The sequence below is a fragment of the Dendrobium catenatum genome, unplaced genomic scaffold (genome assembly GCF_001605985.2).
Source record: "Dendrobium catenatum unplaced genomic scaffold, ASM160598v2 fragScaff_scaffold_1338, whole genome shotgun sequence".
In the NCBI taxonomy this organism is placed as follows: domain Eukaryota; kingdom Viridiplantae; phylum Streptophyta; class Magnoliopsida; order Asparagales; family Orchidaceae; genus Dendrobium; species Dendrobium catenatum.
The window spans coordinates 1430846-1455335 of NW_021319800.1; the positions used below are offsets into that span (position 1 = coordinate 1430846).

General features: G+C 35.8%; 1 protein-coding gene across 1 annotated transcript; it reads left to right on the plus strand.

Moving 5' to 3' along the window:
• The first annotated feature begins 204 nt into the window (after nucleotides 1-204).
• Nucleotides 205-24490, plus strand: LOC110115579. Its single transcript, XM_020848842.2, has 2 exons — nucleotides 205-476; nucleotides 23915-24490. The coding sequence occupies exons 1-2, from the start codon at nucleotides 332-334 to the stop codon at nucleotides 24196-24198; spliced, it is 429 nt and encodes a 142-aa protein (XP_020704501.1). The 5' UTR covers nucleotides 205-331; the 3' UTR covers nucleotides 24199-24490.

Genomic DNA, 24490 nt, shown 5'->3' on the forward strand with positions numbered 1-24490 from the left:
TCAATAAATACCTTCTATATATAGAAAAAGAATAATTCATTCCAAAATAAAATTATAAATATATTTTAAAAATAAAATAACAAAAATAATCCTCTAAAAGCATATAAACTCAAGTACCTCATCTAACCTTTTCAATTCTCTATTTTCTCAAAATTTAGAAAAATTATGATCTCACGCGTGGCATGGGTGCAACTTGTCGGCGTAGCCCACAGGCCCACTACAGCTGGAGCTGATTCTTTTTAGGTGGATTTATTTTTCTTTCCTCCGGAGGCCAGTCTCGCTCCATTAGAATTGCCGAAGAAATCACCCGTGGCGAATCTCCACTTCTAGGATGAAGTTTTCCAGGCTGATTGGTGGCCTTGTTATCTTGTTGCTTGCATGTGCTGCGGAGGCTTGGACGGGGGAGATCCATGGAAGGGTCGTCTGTGATGTTTGCGGAGATTCATCGGTAGGGCCAGAGGACCACCCTCTCGAAGGTAGATTTACCTTTTGCATCTCTTCGTGATATTTGATTTAGTTTTAATGATTCGCTTCCGAATTGTAAAGCATGATCTCTATCTTGATACTCTGTGTGATATTTCCCTTTTCGGTTGGGGCCTTGGTTGCTGGATATTACTTGCATACTAGCTTTATAGCTCGATTGTGAATGGTTTTCTCATCCTATTCTTCTTAAAATAATTGTAAGGCATCAGTTCTCGTATGCTTTGGTTGGTTGCTGTTGAATTTGACATGCTTATATTTTCTTAAATTCTATGTCCTTTTTTTTTTTAAGTTTGCTGTTTCAAATCTTTGGTAATCTAGGCCTTTTTTGGACTGCAATAATTTAGTTTAGTTTTGCAATATAATGCTCACTACGGTAAGAAAAATGCCCATGAAAGTGGCATGGAGTTGTCACTGGTGGAGCAATGATTTTTTTCATGTGGGTGCACTAATTATGAATACTAAAAATACCCTCATTCTTTTTCATCCAAGCTTGAAACTGATAGACGGTTTTAAAACTTTTTTTATTAGACTTATTATAAAAAAAAGATAAACTATATAATAAAAGTCTTACAATCCAGAGCACATGCTATTCATATTAATCTTATATGACACTTACAATTTCTCCCTCCTAGTCTTCATATTTTGAAATCTTTGTACAATCACTTTATGATCAATAATATTAAAAACATATATTTTTAATATAAGTAATAAAAAAATCATTCATCCACGAGTCTCCCATATGATTGCACAAATGTTGCTTTACAATTTTCTTAGTAGAAAATTCTCATCGTTGTTGTAGTAATTGGCAATTTCAAAGTAAACTTTATAAGTAAGAACACTAAAGTGTAAATATCATTTTTCTTTGTTTTCACCATTTTCGTGCAAGTTCTCTAATTTCTATTAAATTGTTGAGTGCATCACTACATCTCATATTAATTATAGAAGTATCAAATTGGCTATCTAATATAATGAGATTTATATTTGAAAAATCTGACGGATAAAATTTGACTACATATACCAATTTTTATTTTTCAAAAGATAAATGGGTCACATGGATTGAACCATATCATACACATAAGCAAACCAATGTTTATCTCATAAAATCTATTATTGAGGTCTTGAAGTTACATATCTATAACTAAATAACTAACTCAATTTTATAATAATGTTCTTTTGTGATTACTTGAGAATGACTTGTCGATCTCGCTCGCATTACAAAATTATCAGTCATATTTGAAACGCTTAAATTATTCTTCTTACAAAAAATATTGACTTCTACTAATAAAATATTTCATCATTCATCTCTCATATTTTGTAGTCTTTGCTTCGAAGTTTTTATCAATGTCATAGTATTTATGATATGTTGATCTTTTTTTTTTTGTAAAACTTGAGATAACTCATTTGTTACTTTAAATATAGACTTCATCATATGCAAAATTAAAATAAATTCAAATATGACACAACATCAAGTAGTAAGCTTCGTCTTTCTGCTCACTGTTTGATTCATCTTGTGGATGAATGATTGCTTGATTATTTTGTTGACCTCAATACTAGTGTCGAGGTTGAGTCGATCATGCAAGGTGAGTTTCGAATGCAAAAGAGCGTGACGTAGCGCGTAAATCACCCGACATCGACTAAAAATTTAAGTTGCCGAAATGGCCTCTGTTCGTGAAACGGACAATGCTAGCTTGTCTGAAGCAACAAAAATAGCTAAAATCGTTGCCTATATTGATTGGGGACGTCGATCGGCGAACATTTATATTTCGCGTGCGTGAATCAGGGCATCAACGTGCATGAATAATAACGACGATGTTGGTGATTTGACTGCAATGTCAAGGCACGATTATAAATTTTTTTATATCATATATATTTTTAAAAATAACAATAAGAGGGAGAGAAAGGGAGATTAAAAAAATCTAAATAAAAATTCCCTAAAGTACCTCCCCTTAAACTCTTAGCCCTTCATTCCTCACATAACACTCACCCTCACTCACCCTAATTGGCCCCCTCACGATTCACTCTCACGCACAAGGCCGAATGCCCCCTCACCTCTCGGCTTCCTCTCCATGCCTCCGCTGGCCACCAAGATAACTATCTTCCTCCTCCTCCTCCTTCCACTTCCTTTCTTCCTCCCCCATTTCCTCCCATTTTCTCTTCTTCTTCCACTCTTCTTCTTCCCTTTCACCTTCTTCATCTTCCATGAGTTTCTTCCCAAACCTAACCTAACCGTAACCCTAATTTTTTTTATTTCTCCATTTCTCCCTGAAATTCCACATCTCTTAAAAAAAATACTCCCCGACACCTACATCTCCACCAAAAAAGTCCCATTTTCTCTCTAGGTCTAGAGAGAGAATTTTTTCTCTCTAGAAAGAGAGAGATTCCATAACTTTCTTCCTAAATACATCAATCTCAATCTCAAACACCTCCCTTCACTATCAATTTCTCCTATCCTCCTTCCTAGAGAGAGGAATTTTCTCTCTCTAAACATCACCCTCCTCTCCATAAACAACTTCCTATACCATTTCCACCAAATCCACTCCTTCCATCTCTTTCTCTTTCTAGAAAGAAAGCTTGCACACTCTCTTTCTCTCTCTAGCCCCAACTAAAATAAATAAATAAATATAATATGCATATAATTAGATGTAATAATTATTAATCATAATAAGAAAAATGTAACTGTGCATCACAGGTTTTGTGTGTCATCGTAATCATCGCCGTTAGCCGTCGTCGCTTCTGCCGTGCAACTTAAGATATATACCCGACACTAGTATTTCATAATTTGTATATATATGATATAAGTACCCGTGATCAATTTTATTATAGAGCGGGGGAAACATCAGTACCAATGACCGCTTTTTTTAGCGAGCGGAAAAATTCGTATACATGAAATATAAGTACTTGTAACCATTTTTATTTGTGAGCAGGAAAATTTGTATGCTTGAAATATAAGTATCTGTGACTACTTTTATTAGCGAGTGAGAAAATTCGTATACATGAAATGTAAGTACCCATAATCGTTTTATTAGCGAACAGAAAAATTTGTTTGCATAAGATATGTACTCATGACTGTTTTTATCAACGAGTGAGAAAATTTGTTATATGAAAAGAAAACTATGTATATGCGACTGCTTTTCTTAGCAGAAGGGTAAATGTTGTATTTTAAATTGATACTTCAAGAACCCATGACTGCTTTTATTAGCATGTAGGGAATGAAGTTTTGGTCGTGGTGTCACCTGACACCTACTGTGATTTATTTTCTCGGCAAGCTGGAAGATTTTACACACCCAATGTAGTCTGCTATGCGGGGACGACGCCAAAGAGTTGCCAAAATTTACAGCAAATTATATGACTTTGAAAAAGGTTAGAGAAATTGAAATATAACCTAAATTCTTAAGTCAACATGATATAAAGTGCATGACATCCTAGATTCTAAACATTGAAAGAAAATTTGGATGAAAAATAAGCATAATAAAGGAACTTATAGTGAACTAGTAGAAGAACTAGTGTTCACTAACAAGTAGGAACAAAACTTTCGTCTCTTAGCTCTTAGCTAGTACACACTCAAACCCCTTTGCAACACACACTCTGTAGACTGAAATGTGCAAAGGAATGAATTAGGGCTGGGTTGTAACCTAGAAAATTAATTCCTTTGTGGGACCCGTTGAGCCAAACTCCAAACACAAAATGACATGGAAAGTTTCATAGGTGCACAGTTTCCCCATATAGCGTGCATGCCAGTTATTAAAGTCAGTAGACTCATACGCGCCCTATGAGTGTCATATACCCCGTGATCACTTATTCTTGAAATGAAATAAAATAACAGACTGTTACGTGTCACAGGTTGCACGACCCTTCATTAAAGTGCTCGTGACACACCAAAATCATCGAAGGGTGTTGCCTACAAGTCCCTATTGTATAATGCACGCGTACTAAAGACATACAAATGCATCAAGTGGCATGCACATATATACTACCAATCATATAGGCACACTACATAACATCCATACTATTGATCACACAAGTCACTTTGTACATACGCTAATGATCATGTCACTATGCAAGTGCATTGAGATCTGTACGAGTGCATCACACAAATGCACTGAGTAAAATGTGTGAGTGCATTGCACGAGTGTATTATTCAAATGTATGTATATTTTGCACATATGTTAAACATGCAAATGCATATACACATATACAATCATACATACAAACATGAAAATGCATATACGAGCATATAAATGTAAATACACGTGCAAATGAAGTATGCATTTATCCTACATAATACAAATACATTATCTTCATGCAAATGTATAATGCAAATTTTACAAACATGTAGATGCATAATGAAAAATACACTCAAAAATACATTATTGCATGGGCCTTGATGAGCATGACACTTACACGTAACGTCTGAGGATACTGCGCTGACTAAAGAAATAGCTCAGTTAAATGCCAAAATGGCTGTGTTGATGGCGCAAATGATGCAGATGATGTAGAGAAATGTCACTACCAATCATGTACCTATCCAACAAACCAATCATCAGGCGACAAGTAGTTGTCTCGCTAATCCGCCTGCTCATCCAATATGCTAAGTGTCGGGAGTGCAAGGTTCACATGAAGGAGGTTCAGATGAAGGAGGAATTGAGAATGATCGTTTGTTTCGCCAGCCTACTCCTCAAAATGTGGCAAGTATGTTAGAGCCTGTGACAGTGGCACAATTGGAGACAATCATCAATGAAAAAATTAAGGCTGTCATATCTTCGAATCAGGCCAAAAAATAGTGAACAAATATCATCCATATCCCATCAAATATGACCAGGTGTCGTACCCAAAGGTGTATTCTATCCTAAAATTTAACACATATAGTGGTAACAGTAACCCCAAACAACACTTTGCCTAGTTTAAGGCCACCTGTGGCAATACAGGAGGTGTTGATGCTCTACTCTTTGGATAATTCGTTAGCAGTTTAACTTTGATTGTTTTCGAGTGGTATGCTGAACTCCTGAATGATTATGTTATGACATTTGCAACATTAGAAACATTGTTTGTGAAGAAATTTTCCAGAGTAACCGAAAAAACCACTATTGCTGATCTTGCCTTTGAGGAAATAAAAATTAGACAAGTCAGTGAACAAATACATACCTGCTGGCGTAATTTGAGCATGAAATGTGAGCAATAATTAGAAGATGAGCATGCTATTCAACAGCTAATCGGAAACATTGATGATAAGATGCTACAATTCTTATGTATAACTTATATCACTATATTTCAGGACCTACTAGATAGAGTTGAAAAGTTAAATTTGTCAAAATCTAAATGCCATCTTGATAAATTCAAGAAAAGTAAAGCAACATATCAGAGAAGAGGTAAAGAACATGTCACTTCATTTAATGTTGATAAAGGAAAACAAACAGTTTATAATATATTTTTTTGAAGAAGCAATAAATGCATTGAAACTAAAAAGGAGAACCAACTACACAATGTTACCTACTGATTCCTCTAATAATTCCATAAAGAAGGAGGAACCTTATTGAGCCCTATATCATCCCAACAAAAAGAAGCAAAAATAGCATTATTACCACCCCTTTCTATATAATTAAAAATCACATAACTAAAATCTTTAGTGAAAGAAAATTCTTCAAGCTCTTCCCCATTTCTTCTGTATGAATCCTGAATGAATTTGATAATGTTGGTATTGTCTCCTTCAATAATGATTCCTTTATATTCCACATCCAATCTTTTATCATCGCTTTAATTGTCTTCATAGCTAGAAGCTCCAAGTAAGCTATATCCCAATATTCACATGATTTACCAAAAGCCAAAAGGAACCTCCCTTTGTGATATCTGAATACACCGCCGATTCCTCCTTTGTAGGAAGGTAACAATGCCGCATCTACATTCACCTTGATCCAATCGGGTGGAGGGTGCCAAGCTTTATCTACCAGCAAGAGCTGATTGGCATCCAACCATCCCGAAGTGTTCCTATTCATAGTTTTGTTCACAGCCGCATAATTGACAGATTCGGTTGCTATAAAGACTGCAGATCTTTCAACTTTCCCATGGACCAACTCATTCCTTCCCTTCCAAATAAAATAAGCAATATTGTAGAAAAGATTCAGCATAAAAGGATTTATTTTCCTCATCCAATTCGAGCGATCTTCAAAGCAAGAGGCAATTGGTATCATGAATCCCCCCCTTTGATTCGGAACAATGATAACCTCCTTCATTTTCTTACAGCTCGCCGTCAAATGCTTTATATCTTCAACTTCATTACATCCTCTAGGACACAAGCTATTTTGCTGCAATCTTCTATAAGATAAGAAATGAAATGTTGGTAAAGAGTTATTCAATAACCTCTACAAGAATATTTCCGCCCTTGCATTCAGCTTTTCTTTCTTCAAACACCTCCAATACTTATACTCCTCAAATTCTTGTTTTGCCGCTGAACCAGCCATTGCTGAAATTGATTTCCCAGATAATCCTTGAATGAGCTCCAGCTTGTCTTCTTGATTATTTGAAAAAATTGGAACGTTATAAATCCTTTCCACCAGCTCGCCTCCAAAATATTTCTTCACTTTAGCAGCATTCCATCTTCCTTCCGAAATTAAATCACTTAACTTCATATTTTCCATACTGCAATCTCTGTGCACTACAAATATTTGCCACATGTTTAAGCTCTTATCCATGATCCATATATCGCTAAAGATATCAATTGACTCCCAATTTGCTATCTTCCATCTCACTATATTTTAAGACACCTACGTCCATCCTTGATTAACTTCCAAGCCGGCGAACAAGATCTCCTCCCAGCATTTTGATTCCAGATCGGACCATATTTCGAAAATAAGCATTTGTGCAACATTGAATCTTTGTCTTGAACATATTTCCATGCAAGCTTTGCTCTTAAAGGGCCCACTTTGGTAGAACTTGAATGCAACCCACATCCACCACTTTCCAAAGGTTTACACATATTCCTCCAACTCATATAATGAAGGCCTAGACCACCATTCATCTTTCTCCAAATAAAACTTCTACATAGCTTATCAATTTCATTTAAAGTACTCATTGGAATCATAGAATGAGTGGAGTAGAATGATGGGTAAGAGAGCAATACCGTTTTGACAAGTGTGATCTTCCCCACCAAAGAGATGAACTTGGCACCACAAGTATTTAACATTTTTAACACTTTGTCAATAACAAATTGGAAATCATCTTCTCGAGTCTTCTCAAAGCCACCTTAACTCCAAGATAATAAAACTCTTTGACTGATTTGAATCCCATGATATGTGTAATAGCCTTCCTCCTCACCGTTTTACCAAACAAAATCACTGATTTTCTTTCATTTACTTTCTGGCCAGTCCACCCACAGAAATCCTTCAAGATACCTTTGATCTTCTTGACATTTGTTACATTTGCATCCGAGAATATTACTATGTCGTCCGCATAAAGCAAATGAGAGATCATTGGCCCGTTTGAGCTAACCTTGATACCAATTGAGTCATCTTCAAAGAGAGCATTAGACAATAACTCAGAGCATAGAATAAAAAGATATGGGACAATGGGCATCCCTGCCGAAATCCACATTTAGCCTTTATCCAATCAGTTTGATTCCCATTAATTATCAAAGAAAATGAGGGATTTAAAACTCAATCCATGATAAGATTGGAGAAAAAAGTAGGAAATCCAAAGTACTCTAAAAACTTGTTTAGAGCCGGCCAACCCATGGAATCATATGCTTGCTCCATGTCGATTTTGAATGACACTAACCCATTAGAAGATTTAGAAAATATAAATTTATGAAAAATTTCTTGGGCTATAAGAATTTTATCCGAAATTGATCTCCCTTTTAAGAAGGCAACTTGCTCATTAGAAATTAACTTTGGAATAATACAAGACATTCTATTCAACAAAACTTTGGCCGCAATTTTGTAAATCGTTTTGCACAAGCTTATAGGTCTATAGTTGGATGGAGTCGAAGGATTACTTACTTTAGGAATCAGTACAATGATAGTTTCTTTCAAGCTCTCACACATTTCGGCAGATATGAAAAGCTGTTTTAATGCATTCCAAACATCATCTTTTATGATAGACCAACAGCTTTTGAAAAAGGTGTATGATATTCCATCATTTTTCGGTGTAATGAATCCCATATATTCTTTTATCACCATGTCCACTTCTTCAACTGAGAAGTTTTTGTTCAATAGGATTTTATCCTCATCCAGAATCCTTCTTGGTTTTGGCCAACCGTCCAGTGAACAGGTTCTTTCTCCCCATTTTCCATCGAAGAACCTTAGCAAAACATTCTCAATCTGATGTTGGTTCTCCACATTGCATCCATATTCATCTTTTATACTGTAGATAAAATTGAAATTCCTTCTAGCACTTGCAAAAGTTTGAAAAAATCTAGAATTGCAATCACCTTCAGCCGTCCATTTCACTTTTATAATATAGAAAAAATCTGGAACAATTTATAATATAGATAAAGGAAAGTAGTCAATGCAGGATGAAAATAAACCAAAACATGTTTATAACCCTAATACCCAATAGAAGTTGGTGTTACGAGGAAATGATAAGACTTGCCCTTTATGGGTGGAGCGGATCGTCCAAAGCAAGCTGTGGGAGCATGTGATCAAGCCCTTCAAATCCTTAGAGAGAGATTGATTAAAGAATACTTATTTAAAAGGGAAAGTGTAGCTAAGTTATTTAAGCATGCACTTAAAGAAGGTCTTTAATTACTAGTGTAAAAGATCGGAAGAAGCTAATCAGACAAATAACCCTAATTATTGTGTGTATCAAAGGGTTATTAGTAATCCTATTGAAGATTGTTATATACTTAAGGATTGACTAGAAAGAAAATATCGAAAATGAGAATTTACACTATAAAATAGTGTTTTAATTCAACTCAAGAGAGAATCAACATAGGTGGTCATGTCCTCTTCCGTCTCCCCGGTTAAAGAGAAAGCAAAAAAAGAATCGGTTCAAGATGAACGATGGGAGATTGTGCTCTCGAGGAAGACATTGAAAATGCAGAAACAACTTGAAGGAGTTCCTGGTGTCAAGTGAAAATCTTCTACTGAACTGGTATTAGATTTAAAAGGGCTTCCAATTATAAGCGCATCTACTTCCAAATTGCATCCTAACCAAACTAGTTCGCCAAAGCCTGGTGAAAGAAAATCAAATCTTCCTAAAAGAAAGACCAAATTGAAAAAGTTGAAAAAAAAAAAAGATTGTAACCCAAAGGGTTATAGACAGTTTGGACAATTATTATACAACTGTGAGACGACCCGTCAAGCTCGCTGACTTTATGACATAACTTAAAATTATTAAAATAGAAGAAACAGATGAAGATTCACATCCTATGGAGACATGCTGGATTATTTCAGTGACATCAGATAGACCAACAAAAGAAGGGCATACTGAGGAAGCAACTTTTGAGTCTTGTTTGATGGTATTACTGATGGACTATAATTCATAAGAGGATTTGTACTTTCCAAACGAAAAGGAATAAGAGCTTGACATAGCATCACAGTTGTACCATATGAAGCTTGATGGTGATACTTAATCTACAAATGAATCTTCGGAGGCTATGAGGGCTAATTCTATAGGAGACACTTTATCATGTGAATTTAAATCATATGAGGTGGCCCAAGTACAGTTAAGAAGTGATAAGATACCGCCTTCTCTACCGAAGAAGGAGATTTCTAATAAAGACAAATGGAAAGAAATAGTCATTAATGAAGAAATCAATCCTAAAGGCCCCAATAAAAAATTTTCTCCGGAACAAAGGGATAGATTATAATATTTTATCCCATTTGAGAAAGATCCCCGCGCAACACAACATATATGAGGCTCTCTTGATGTCTGAAGATCTTCGAGAAACTTTGATTTAGGCTCTCAAAAATCCTAAAAGATATGAAGCATTCTTTGTTGAGCATTGCATGACTGAAGTTCTATAGGCTCGAAATGAACCAATCATCACTTTTGTTAAAAATGATCTGATGCTCGGAATGGTATTTCACAATCACTTTCTGTATGTTAGTGCAGAGAGTAATGACATCATAATTAGCTGGATATTGGTTGATCCCAGATCCTCCATAAATCTCATGAGCTTGAGGGCACTAAGATCATTAAACCTTGAACATGCAACACCTTGAGCAAGATAAGTTGATGGTGCATGATTTTAACGAGAAGGGACAAAAGATTTTGGGGTCATTCATGTTTTCTCTCGTATTTGGTGAACTTTATACATCAGCTAATTTCATGTGATTAATGCATACACCTCATTCAAGGCGCTTCTGGGTCGACCTTAGTTGCATGAGTATGACATTATCCCATCAACCTTACACCAATGCATGAAGTATCTTCGAGATGGAGAGGAGTTTAGGGTCTTTGGTGTTATACAACCATTACAGTTCATCAGGTAAAATTATATGAAGATGCAAAATATTTCATTCCAAAGGAGTCAAAACAATCAAACTCTTTTGAAGCCAAGGCATCAAACTCAAAAGTTACAAAGCGGCCCAAACAATAAGTTATGAAGAAGCAGGTAGGGAGAAGGAAGGCAACATCGACTCGTCCTAAACCAGCTCTTATGCCCAAATCAAGTAGAATTATGCCTCACCCGAGGAATGACACAGAAGAAGAAGGCGTTACCCCTGTTGAATACAAGAAAGCCTGTTAGCCTTTAGTCAAGTGAAATAAGATGACTGGATTCTAATTATGACTATGAGTCTATCTATGCGAGCAAGGTGCAGTGTATCCTAGAATGAGTGACTTGTCGATTTTAGAAAACATATTCTTGGTTACGTCTCTCCCTCTCTGACATTTTAAAGAAATTATTCCTCACTAGGTGCACAATGTTGAAGAACTCAAAACATTTTATGCACCTCCTCTAAGTAGAAATACTAGACCAGGGAGTTTATTCTACAAATTCGGAGAATGTCAAGAAGAGGATTTTGATTGGCTTGTCGAGTTTATTGATTATAGAGAGAGAATTCCTACATGGATGCCTAGGCATTATCCCAGAAGTGTTCGAAGGTTGATGCGGAAGCAAGGGGTTCATGTTGGTGCCAGTAAAGCATGGCATTCTACCCCTTGTTAGTTTTCTTTTGTCGGTTTCAATTGTTGTACGTATTAAACTAGATTACAAGCAAACTGAAAGTTTTCTGGACAAAACTAAACCAAGAGAATTTGGTGATTTTGTAGGTATTTATTTTACAACGATTGTTGGATAAACCCATAGAAAACTACACCTAGCATGATGAAGTGTTGGGGGTTATGTTGCCCTTCATTTTATTGACAAGTTTAATAACTATTAGGATATCCGAAGCCTGATCAAGTGGATGTTATCCCACCATTTTATAATGGACATGGTTATTTATTGAAATGATTGTTTTTTATTTAGTTATTATATGTAGGTAATAAAGATAAATCCTTGTGTCAAACTATGTTGGCTCTGAGTTTTAGCGGTCTTGATATACGGATACCACATTTATGAAAGTGTTGTACCTAAAATTAGTTTGTTGCCCTCCATCCGCTTCTCTTTAAACCTAGCCTCTTTTTCTCCACCTCTTCTAAGTTTCACCTTCATCTATTCTCTCCGGTATTTTTTTTTCCCTTTTTATAAGACTTCATCAGCCGTTCTTCTCCTGTATTGTCCGCCTTTACTTTGTTATATACTATTTTCCCTAATTATCTGCCCTTCAATCTGCTTCTAGTGTTTCATTATATAGCTTGGGTCGCTATTCTTTTGTTGTTTTGAATCCTGTGGTATGGTAAATATTTAAGTTTATTGGAAGCTAAAAAAATCTTCTCTATAGCCATCAAAGGTTATTGCATTCTGGTGGTGTGTTGAATTATACGATGTAGAAGATGTAGAAGTCGAAGCAACAGTATTGATAGGGTTCAGTAGGACTACTAGCGGTGGTAAAATGAAAAAAGAATGCATGCTGTCAACTTTTTAACGTTATGGTGTTAAGTTTGGCAAATCACAAGATCAAAGTCTAAACCAATTTTTGTGAATTTTGATGAGTTGACCCAAGTGGGCTTTGAAACTTTGCACCAGACTCTCCTATGATACTTGTGTGTTCCAATTCAAATGTTATGAAGATAGAAGGAACCACTCATTATTGTGAGGACTTTATATTCTGGATTGAGGTTCCCATAGGCTTAAGCCCATCCCGATCACAAGATAGAACATTTGTTTGATGCTACTTGGTTGCTAAATATTGAGCTTATACTAGTAGCTGCTTGTTTACGATAGTGAAAATCTACCACATATAGTTTAGGATAGATTTCTCCCTCTAGTAAAAAAACATTTGGGTTTTTGTATTTTTTTGGCCCTAATTATCAAATAATGGGGATGTGGTTAAGTTGTTCCCAGGACTTTTGGACTGGCAGTAGATGGTTTAAGGTTTGTGGAAGGCTAAGGTAAAAAGTTACGATTTTTTGACATATTTTTGATTAATATGTTATTAAGAGTAAGTTGGGTTTTCTTTAATGAAAAATGACGTGAATCTCTAGATCAAAGTTTTGACATTTTAGCTAACAAATGATGATGATTGTAGGTTAATTGATGTGTATTTAGAAGTTATGAATTTTATATGCAGATTTGTCACAATATGTCGACATTAAAAGTTGGGGATTTTGTGGAAGGGTTCTAATATAAAAAATCATTATAGTATAATCATATAAGGAAAAAATACTCAAAAGAATCACAAGGAATGTCCTGATTAATATATAAAAGGCAAAAACATAATTTAAGATAAAATGAAGATAAAGACGAAACTATCCATTTAAAGGTAAAGATATCATGGAGACATCTTAATTTTGGTCCTTAGCTTATAGTCGTGTGAATATTGGAGAATAAAGAAATGTAGCAAGAGTTGGATGGAAAGGGAAATCAAATTGCTTTGATATCCTTGTTACATGGGAGTTTGAAATGCATATATATTTTGTAAATTATTTTTCTTATACACATATATGTGTCTCTATAGAAGCTGTAAAATACATGACAACGAAGAAATAGCCAAGAGAACTTTTGGCTTTTCCTATGCAGAAGAATATACATGTCGAAAACATGTAGTGTCCAACGGTGAGAGGAAATCAAAAGATAAAGTAGAAAGGTATGTTATTACACAATGCCTTGGCTGTATATAAAGGCATGTAGAGTGTACGGTGAGTGCATACAACCACTCGTGGTTTTATAGGTGTAAGGTGTGTGTAAGCTAGTTTGTTAGAGGTGAAAGGTCCAAATTTGCTTGATATAATTCCACTAACTTGAGCTGTAATGTGTGTATTAATCCCCCCGTAAACTCATGGTGGTTGAACTTTGAGTTTGGTTCTCAATTGTTGAAACTTTGTGATGGGTAAGTGTTTGGTGAGAATATCTGTCGGCTGATCCTGGGAAGAGATCAGAAGAAGATGAACGCAACGAGCTTGAACCTTTTCTCGGATGAAGTGGTAAGCGATCTCTATATGTTTTGTTATGGCGTGAAAGACGGGGAATAATGTCGCAATAAAGTGGAGTTGGTTGAGTTACCTGTATATTAAAATCCTGTAGAAGTCGTTGGAGCCAGACTATGTCAGCAGCTATGGATGCAAGAGCACGATAGTCTAACTCAGTGGATGATCTGGCGACGGTGGGTTGTTTCTTGACGACCCAGGAGATGATAGTAGATCCAAGGTAGGAGATGTGACCGATGGTGGAATGACGAGTGGTGGGATCACTTGGCCAATCAGAGTCGGCGAAGGAGTGAAATTGAAGCGAACTTTTGGTGATGGGTAGACCATATGTAGTTGTTCCTTTGAGATAGCAAAGGAGATGCTTCATCCATGTAGAGTGCTCGACATGAGGATTGTGCATATGTTGGCACAATTGATTTACAGCATATGCAATATCTGGTCGGGTTATAGTGAGGTATTGGAGCGATCCTGTCAAGTGACGATACATCTTAGGAGAGATGAAGATTGTAGTGGGAGTGGAGGATGTGAGACGGTGAGAAGAGCTGGGATTGGAGACTGGTTTGCAAGAGATGAAGCCAGCTTTAGTGAGGATAGATAGGGTGTATGTTTCTTGGGAGAGGAATAAGGTGTTGGACTTGTGATTGATTTGGATGCCTAGAAAGGTAGAGAGAGTTCCGATGTGTTTCATAGAGAAGGTGGAGCTAAGATTTTGAATGATTTGGTGAATGCAAATGGAGGATGAACTGCTGATGAGAATATCATCGATGTATATAAGAAGGTATGTGGAATGGGTAGAGTAGTTGATGATAAACAAGGAGGGGTCGACTTTGCCGGGCTGAAAATCGAGAGAAAGCAGATGATGAGAAAATGTGGTGAACCACTATCGTGGAGCCTGTTTAAGGCCATAAATGGCCTTCTGGAGGAGGCATACGTGATGAGGAAAACACGAATCTTCAAAACCTTTTGGTTGATTCATGTAGATGATATCGTCAAGAGGGCCGTGAAGAAAGGCATTTGCTATGTCTAACTGATGTATTGGCCAGCCTTTGTTAAGAGCAAGGGTGAGGAGGATGCAGATGGACGACATCTTTGCTACCGGACTAAACGTCTCGGCAAAGTGGAGGCCAAGCTCTCGACAATTTCCTAGAGCAACCAATCTAGTTTTGTAAGTGGGAGAGGAGTGGATTGGATGCTTTTTGAGGCGAAATGTACATTTGCAACTTAGTACTTGAGTAGAGGGCGGTTTGGGAACTAACGTCCATGTGTTGTTCCGTTGGAGAGCATTGTTCCGTTGGAGAGAAGTAAATTATGCTTCCATGGCTTTCTTCCAATCAGGATTGGTAAAGGCCTCATGGAAAGATGTAGGTTCAGTGAGTGGTTGGAGAGAAGTTAGAAGATTTAATGATTGTCGAGGCTTTAGATGACCGATTTTGAACCGGGTCAGCATTGGGTGAGTAGTTGGAGGAGGTGATATTGTGGGGATAGATTGTGTGGACGAGGAAGAAGGGGAATTGGGGGTGGTTTCTACAGGAATTGATGGAGGTTGGGTGGGAATGGTTGTTTGATTGGGAGTGGTGGAGGGTGGTATCGATAAGGTAGATATTGGCGTAAGTAGAAATGGGTTAGAGGGAGGAGGATCTGAAGAGGGTTCGGGCGGATGATGTTGATAAGGGAATATGGATTTGTCAAACTGTACATGATGAGAGATGATGAGCTTGTCGAAGGATGGTTTAAGGCACTTGTAGCCTTTGTGAGTATCAGAGTAGCCGAGGAAAATACACATTGAAGATTTGGATTGTAATTTTGTTCGAGCGGATGGAGGGAACCATGGAAAGCAGGCACAGCCAAAAATGCGAAGATGGTTTTAAGTGGGTTGTTGATTGAAGAGAAGTTGGTATGGGGATTTGTGGTGGGTGTTTGACGAGAGCATGTGATTGATGAGGTAAACTGAGGTGAGAACGGCGTCTGACCATTATTGATGAGGAATGTGAGCCTCGTTGAGCAAAGTGCAAGCAATCTCTATAATGTGATGGTGCTTGAGTTTAGCAAGACCATTTTGCTTCGTCATATATGGACAACTCGCCTAGTGAAGAATTCAATTGGATTGAAGGAAAGTTTGAATAGCATGATTCATGTTTTCTTTTCCACAATCAATTCAAATACATTGTATTTTGGTTTTGAGTTGATTTTCACTATTTAATTTGAAATTGATAATAAGATATGTAACTTCTGATTTAGCTTTCATTTGGAACAACCATACATATCTTGAGAAATCATCTATGAGCAATAGATAGTAAAGATAACCTTGATTTGAAATTGTAGGAGACGGTCCTCATACATTTGAGTGTAGTAAAGCAAGAGGATTACATTTGTGGTTGTTATAAGAAGAGAAAGCTAACTTGTGGCTCTTAGAGGCCATACAAGATAAACAAGAAGATAACATAGGCGGTTTGTTAAGATCTAGATGCTAGCTTGATATGGTACTAAGAACTCTTTTGTGGGGATGGTCGAGGCGTCGGTGCCAACATAGCTTGGGTGTGACGGTGGTGGAGAGGGTTGTGGGAGTGGATTGATGCGGATGATGGAGCGGGTAGAGACCATTACGGACTGGTCCCTAGTAAATGCAGTGGTGGAACTGATCCAGAATTTTATAGCCATAAGTGTCAAAGTGGATAGAAACATTATTGTCTTGAGTTGATTTGTGAATGGATAAGAGGTTATGAGAAATCTGAGGAGTATGAAATATTTGTAAGAGTAGTACGTTACCAGTTGAAAGTGGAAGTAAGCCCTGCCCGGAGTGAGTAATGGGCATGCTGGTTCCATTGCCGACGGTGACCTGATCGGATCCATAGTATTTTGTAGGTTGGTTGAGATTGTCAAGATGGGGTGTTAGATGAGATGTAGCTCCAGAGTCGAGGATCCATTCAATGGGAGTAGGAGAAGAAGTAAGGAGGGCTATTGTGGCTTTGGAAGAGGATGGCTGATTGGGGAGTTGAGGAACATAATTGGCATTGAGACGATGCCAACATTTGAACACTGAATGACCTCGTTTATTGCAGATTTTGCATATTAGTGGAGATGATAAGGAATGCGGTGATTGAGGATGAGATTGGGTGTTATTTTGGAATCGTCCTCGTCTTCATCCGCGAGATACACGTCCACGAGTACTGTAGAGAGCTTAGGAGGGGTTTGTAGTAAGTTGGGCTTTGGTGGAATCTGCCAATAGTTTGATTTCTTCACTGATGAGTAATGAATAGAAATTGTCTTGACTCATTGGGTTGAGATTAGTTCGGATAGAAGTTTTGAAGGATTGATATTGTGGTGGCAAGCCATTGAGAATTTATAAATAATATCCTCATGGTCTACAGTGGATCCGGAGGCGGAGATGTGATCCACAAGAGTTTTAACCTCAGTGAGGTATTGGCTCGTAGAAGAGTTCTTCATACTAATGCTATGCATCACATTCTTGAGCTAGATAACTCGTGAGCAATTTGTGGCTTGGAGGCGTCGCTCAAGAATACTCCAAATTTCGCTGCAGGTGTGAAGATTGTTGACATAGGGAAGAACTGAGGTGGTGAGGGTAGAGCATAGTGCTGCCGCTAGATTTTGATCTATCAGGAGCCATTGTTTGTACATGGGTTTTTTAGTAATGGTTGAATTAGAGGTGGTGATGTTGGGAGGAGGAATGGAATTAGTGCCATAGATAAAACCAGAAAAACCATTTGCAGAGAAGAGCTTAAGGATTTGTGATTTCCAAGTAGGATATGTATCATTGGAGAGTTGGGTGAGAATGATGGTTTTGATGTTGGAGATGACAAATTTCAAAGAGGAGGAAATTTGAGGGTTAGGGAAAGATTCGGCATGAGTATCTGATTGCTCGATACATGGTATACCGTGAGGTATTCTACTGCTCTGATACCATGTAAAATACAGGACAATGAAGAAACAACCAAGAGAACTTTCGGCTTTACTTATGCAGAAGAAAATACATGGCGAAAACCTGTAGTGTTCATCGGTGAGAGGAAATTAGAAGATAAAGTAGAAAAGGTCTGCTATTACATAGTACCTTGGCTGTATATAAAGGCGTGTAGAGTGTACAGTGAGTGCATACAGCCACTCATGGCTTTACAGGTGTAAGGTGTGTGTAAGCTAGTTTGTTAGAGGTGAACAGTCCAGATTTGCTTGATATAACTCCACTAACTTGAGCTCTAATGCGTGTATTAATAGAAGTGATAAAGTGGATCACTACATGGAATGCTATATGAAAACCACTAAAAGGTGTATTCTTACCTTTGCGGTCCTTGGATTAGTGGGTTCAAAGGATAATATGAATATGATTTGGTGCAGTGAGGACCAAAAGTTATTAGAAGTTCCATGATGATATTATCCATCCTTATGGTGATGTGCATCCTTCCTTTTGCGTTCCTTAGATTAGTGGGTTCAAAGGATAAAAATAAATATGATTGGTGTAGTGAGGACCAAAAGTTATTAGAAGTTAGATGATTACTTTATCCAAATGGTGGTGTGTTTAGTTACTTATTAATTTTTCATTGTACTCCTTGTGGGGTCTATTTTTTCATAAAATCATTTGATAAATCACCTTGGTTAGAGTGACTTGAGGATATATTTATTGGATTTGAGCTAAATCCTCAATAGATTTAATGAAAATAGAGGTTAATACAAATTAATGAAAGCTTTACTTGATATATTAAAATCAGTTTAAGGATCAATCAAGGCCTTTATTTTTAGATATTTCATTCTAATATTTGATCTTCGATGTCATATGATCATCAATTATCATAGGTTTAATGTATCTTAATCCACCTAGTGTGATGCATTATTGAACTCATATTTTTGCTTAATTTGGGCTATAATGACTATAATGGCAGCCACCACAATGGCTCATATTTTAGAAATTAATAAATCACCCCAAATATGAAGGTTTCATTAAATTCTTCAATTGTTATTAGGAATTAATAACTTGGATCATTTAAAAAATTCCGTCAAAATCTCACATGGTTGGCCCCTTTATTTCTTAATAAAAATAAAATAAAATATTAATAGTACATAATAACTATCAAGACAACGAGCCTTTGAAATTAATCAAGTGAGAGATCTCCTTTGTTCTACATCAATTACAACAGAGTTCTTAGATCTTCGATAATCCACAATGAAGTGGCAAAACCAAAATAATTTCGTTCTTTATCATGCAAAAGGAAATGTAAATTCAAAAAATAAGGATCAGTTGAGCGTTCGAAAGGAAAACTTGTCTAGCGTAGTTGTCCTAAATAATCATATGTTAAGTACTTTTTTGAGAGATTAATTTATAAAATAAAAATCCTCAAATATGCATTGAGATCTACGTGAGCGTGGAAAAATAGTAGCATATTAGTAATGAAAATAATTGAGTTTCTTATATATACTTATAACTGTCCTCGTGCATTGGCTTAAGTTTTTAGATTCATAGGTGCCCATCTATGAACAGATTGTGCTTAACTTAGGTTGTTCCATCCTCTTCAGATTTGGCATTAGAGCTGATGTTTTGGTTGTGAGGTTTTTCATGTAGTGTATGGGTCTCAAAGGTCTTGGTTGTTTCCATCTAGGGCTGCAAATGAACCAAGCCGAGCCGAGCTTTAGCTTGTTCGATTTCAAGCTCACTTGCTAGGCACGTGTTCGAGCTCGGTTCGGTAAGCAACGAACATTTTGAACATTTGTTCGAACTCGAGCTCATTTAAAAAAATCATGCTCAAGCTCGGTTCATGTTAATAATTTGGCTCATTTACTAAACCTTATCGAGCCGCTCATTAAGGATAACTCGAGCAGGCTCGCGAACAAGAAGCTGTTGAACCTTCCCACTCCCCCGCCCTCCCGCCTCCGCTCCACCTCCAATGGATAACTCGAGCAGGCTCGCGAACAAGAAGCTGTTGAACCTTCCCACTCCCCCGCCCTCCCGCCTCCGCTCCAGCTCAAATGGATGTTTTGTTGTTCCATTTTATAGAGTGAAATAAATAATATTTTTGCGGTGTGGGACTAACGTATGAATAGGAGCGGGCGGTAGAATAGGCGTGGGCAGGATAACGTGAGCGGGAATTTTTTTTTTGGAAAATGTGGGAGCGGGAGAACTATTTTGGAAATGTAAGCATAAACAAACCAATTAATATTTATTTTTAAATGTGAGCCGAGCTATTGGAGATGTAAGCAGGTTTTTTTAATTATATTTTTTGTTTTAAAATTAGTAAATTCAATTAATTAAATTAGTAAATATAACTTATTAAATTAATAATTATTATTTTTTAAAATCTAATCGAGCTTATTAACGAGCATATTCACGAAATTTAAACGATACTGTTCGTGAACATAAACGAGCCGAACGCTAGGTTGTTCAAGATTGTTTATTTAGCTATTGAGTATTGTAAAATTTGTTCAAGCTTGTTCATTTACCTTATCAAACGAACATAAACGAGATCTTATCAAGCCGAGCCACGAGTAGCTCAACGAACGCTCGGTTCACTTGCATCCCTATTTCCATCATGCTCTAGCAAAGCTCAAGTGGTTAATTCACACACTATCTCCACGTGAATGAGTTTGCTTAATGCATGAAACATAACAATATCAATTTTTTTTAAAGGGGAGTAGCTCCAGTGTGGATCACTCATGTGAGAAGCAATCCGTGATTTTTATATATTTCCCATTATAATTAATTAGATGGTTATATTAATTAATGCTTTCATGATAATATGGTTACCTACAAAAGTATTTGGGTTCAAGGGATCTATATACTAGTTCTAACTTTTTTTTTTTTTCAATTCAGCCCCTCAAACATTTTTGTTACCAAAATATTTGGAATATTCTTTTGTTCAAATACATTTCCAAAACATAGAATAATTTGATCCATGCGCAATTAAATGTCTTAATTAGCTATTCTTCTATAAAAAAGGATACAAATACTACTAACCATTAAAAAATCATTCTTATTAATCATCAATCTTCCCCATTGATGCATTAAGAAATAAAAGTTGGAATAATGCTATGAAAGAGGAAATCTTAGTTCTTTAAAATAATTAATATATATGATTTTGTATAATTATTTAAATAAAAGGATCTATTGGGATGTAGATGTATTTTTACTTTACAGTACAAATCTGATGGTTTATTAGAAAGATATAAAATAAAATTAGTTGCTTAAGGCTGCAGTCAAGTGTATTTGATTGATTGTCTTGTAACTCTTACTCTGGTTCTTAAAATAACAAATAAACATTATTAGAGTTTTTTTTTTTCATTAGCAGCTACTATGGACTAAAACCATATAAGAATTGGATGTTAAGAATGCCTTCTTACATAATAGCCTATAGGAGGAAGTGTATGTAGAGGTATCACTATGATTTGATTCAAATATAGAACAAAAGGTGTGTAAAGTCAAAAAAAGCAATATATGGGCTAAAACAATCTCCATGAGCCTAGTATGGAAGTTTAACCATGCTAGTTCAGAAGAATATTGAAGCATTACCTTATTAATTACTTAGCTTTATTTGATGTCCACTGATTTGCTCCATAATCATCGAAATATCAACCGCTGAAATAATTAGTACAGCAACATGAACATGATTTAAATGTCAGCATTCATGAGAATATTATATTTTCTTAATATAATAATTAAAAAATTATTTTTGTGAACAATTTATTTCATATGAATTCAAATAACTTTTTATAGAAGCCTGTAGAAATGATCTTCAAATAAAGAAGTATTATTCCCTAGTAAATAAACAAATTTTCTAAAATTCATACAAGAAGAAGAAGAAGAAGTTTTTATTCCACTACGTGGTATCGACTATATGAATCCTTTTTATTCATTGTATTATTATAAATCAAATTCTCATTTAAATTTAAAAAATAAATTATTTTTAATACTTTATAATCTAGTCTTTTTAGGTCTGCCTCTATCTTTCTTGATATTGGCCAGATCTAATACATTTATTCTCCTAACTTGGTCATCCAAAGGCCAATGTTTTATGCGACCAAATCATCTAAGGTGACTCTCTCTAATCTTATATGCCTATAATCATTTCACATTTTGTCTCAAAGTATAAAGTCACTCATCTACCTAAGCATCCTCATTAAACAACACTAAACTTAATTTTATGCTTCTCTTTTAATGACCAATATTTTGCGCCATAAAGCATTGCAAGTCTCACTACGATCTTATAATTTTTTTCCTTAAATTTGAGGGGTATTTTTCTATCACAAAATAGACCCGTTGCATTCCTCTAGTTCAACGATCCAACTTGAATTCTACTAATAATATCCCCATCTATTTCTCCATCGCTTTGAGCAATAGATCCAAGATATCTAAAATGTGCTCTCTTTTTAATCACCCAATGTAACTATCCCACCACTAGATATATTATTATTAAAATTACATTTCATGTATTCGGTTTTAGATTCAATCAAATGAAAACCTTTAAACTTTATGATTGACTCAAGTTTTTCATCAACTCGCTATCCAGCCTTATCACAAGAATAATAACATCAGCAAAAAACATACAGCAAGGTACATCTTGCAAATGTTTAGTAAGAACATACTCGATTAAAAGAAAAGATTTTGGCTTAACGCTGATCATTGATGTAATCCAACTGAAATAGGAAAATACTTGGTCAAATCATCTTGTGTTTGAACACTAGTAATGGGTCCTTGATAACTTAAATATAAGTATAATTAACTCCTTTCTTTACTTGAACTCTCCAGAGCTCTTCTTTTTGGAACTTTATCATATGCTTTCTCTAAATCAATAAATATCATATATAGATCCTCCTTACTCTCTTTGTAATTCTCCATTAAATCTCTCAGCAAATTTATAGCTTTCATAGTAGACTACTTGGCATGAATCCAAACTGATATTAATAAACAGTTGTGCCACGTTGTAAGCTATGCTCAATTACTTTGTCCCATAATTTTAATGTATGACATATTAACTTAATTTCTTTATAATTCACACTCTTATGCATTACCTTTGTTCATAAAACTAGGAATCAACATAATTTTTCTCTACTTATTTTGCTTTTTTTTTTCTTGAAAATAATATAAAATATTTTAGTAAGATAAGAAATTCTTGGTTCTCCTAAGCATTTCCACACTTCTATTAAAATATCATTAGGTCTTGCTATTTTTCTATAGTTAATTTTATTTAAAGTCTCTCCAATTTCAGTTTTATTAATACGACGATAAAAATAAAAATCTTTTATTTTATTTTATTTTATTTAGGATGCTAAGATCACTAAAGTCGGTCGTATAAGGTTTATCAAAATATCTTATTCATTTATATTGAATATCCTCTTTTAATAAAATCCCTTTTTGATCTTCATACTTAATGTACTTCACCTTCACTTGTATTAAATACCTAATCTTCCTATCTCTAAGATTCATACAAGTATGAAATTTAATTTTGCATGATTTGAAATTTCTCTGCTCAAAGATAATTAGAAATAAAAAATTTCCATATAAATGGAATCAACACATATAGCGAATCAAAAGGTATGAATAATGAAAGTAAATATAATAAGGAAACAAGTTGAGTTCGCAAGATTATATCTCCCCCTCGGAGCAGAAAACATCCATTTGCGTTAGAGTCACCGTCACTATTATTCTCAAGGTTGTCTCTAATTCAATTTCAAACCTAGCATTTAAGGCAGAAGTTTTGTAGATTCGTTCGACCCTAAAACAAGAAGAAACTCCAATCATAAGAGCAAATTAAATACTTGTCGTTTTGAAAGTGGCAATGTTGGAGAAATTGTTGCAACATTTTTGCTCCAGGCTTTTTAATAGCTTGAGTAGAAGTTATGTAATTAGAGAGCTTGCAAGATCAAGTCATCCATTTTGCGTGGTTCTCTGTAACAAAACCGATGCGCTCTGTTGTTGATCTTAACTTCATATATTTCCAAACTCATAAGTCATAATATTTTTTATGTCCAGGAGCGGAGGTGGCTGTGCTTTGCATAACTAAGTCGAAGGAAGTATTGAATTATCAGGCTTTTACCAACTCTAAAGGTGTTTACAAGGTGGCTGAGACGATGCCTGAGAGTGATCGTTGGGATTCTTGTTTAGCGAGGCCCATCAGCAGCTTCCATCAGCACTGTACTCGGAGGGGTGATACCTATTCTGGGCTCAAGTTCACCTACAATCAACCTTCTGGAAATTCTCATGCCGTCAAGACCTTTCTTTACAAGCCCGTCTCTGCTCCTGCTTACTGCATCTAATGCATCCACCTTCTACAACGGTATTATATTCAAAAATGGATCCCACATCAATATATATATATTTATATAAAATTTATAATTGCATGCTTCAAATAGTAAACTATTTGACTGAGAATGGTGACTGGCAAAGACATTTATATGATACATGAGAATGTTAATGATATCTTTCACTGTACTGCTTGTACATATTTTATGATATTATTCACTGATGTTTTTATCATATTGTAATGCGTCTGATTGTGAGCTTTGAAAAATGAAAAAGGATGGAGACGAGCAACTCTTTTGTTGATTA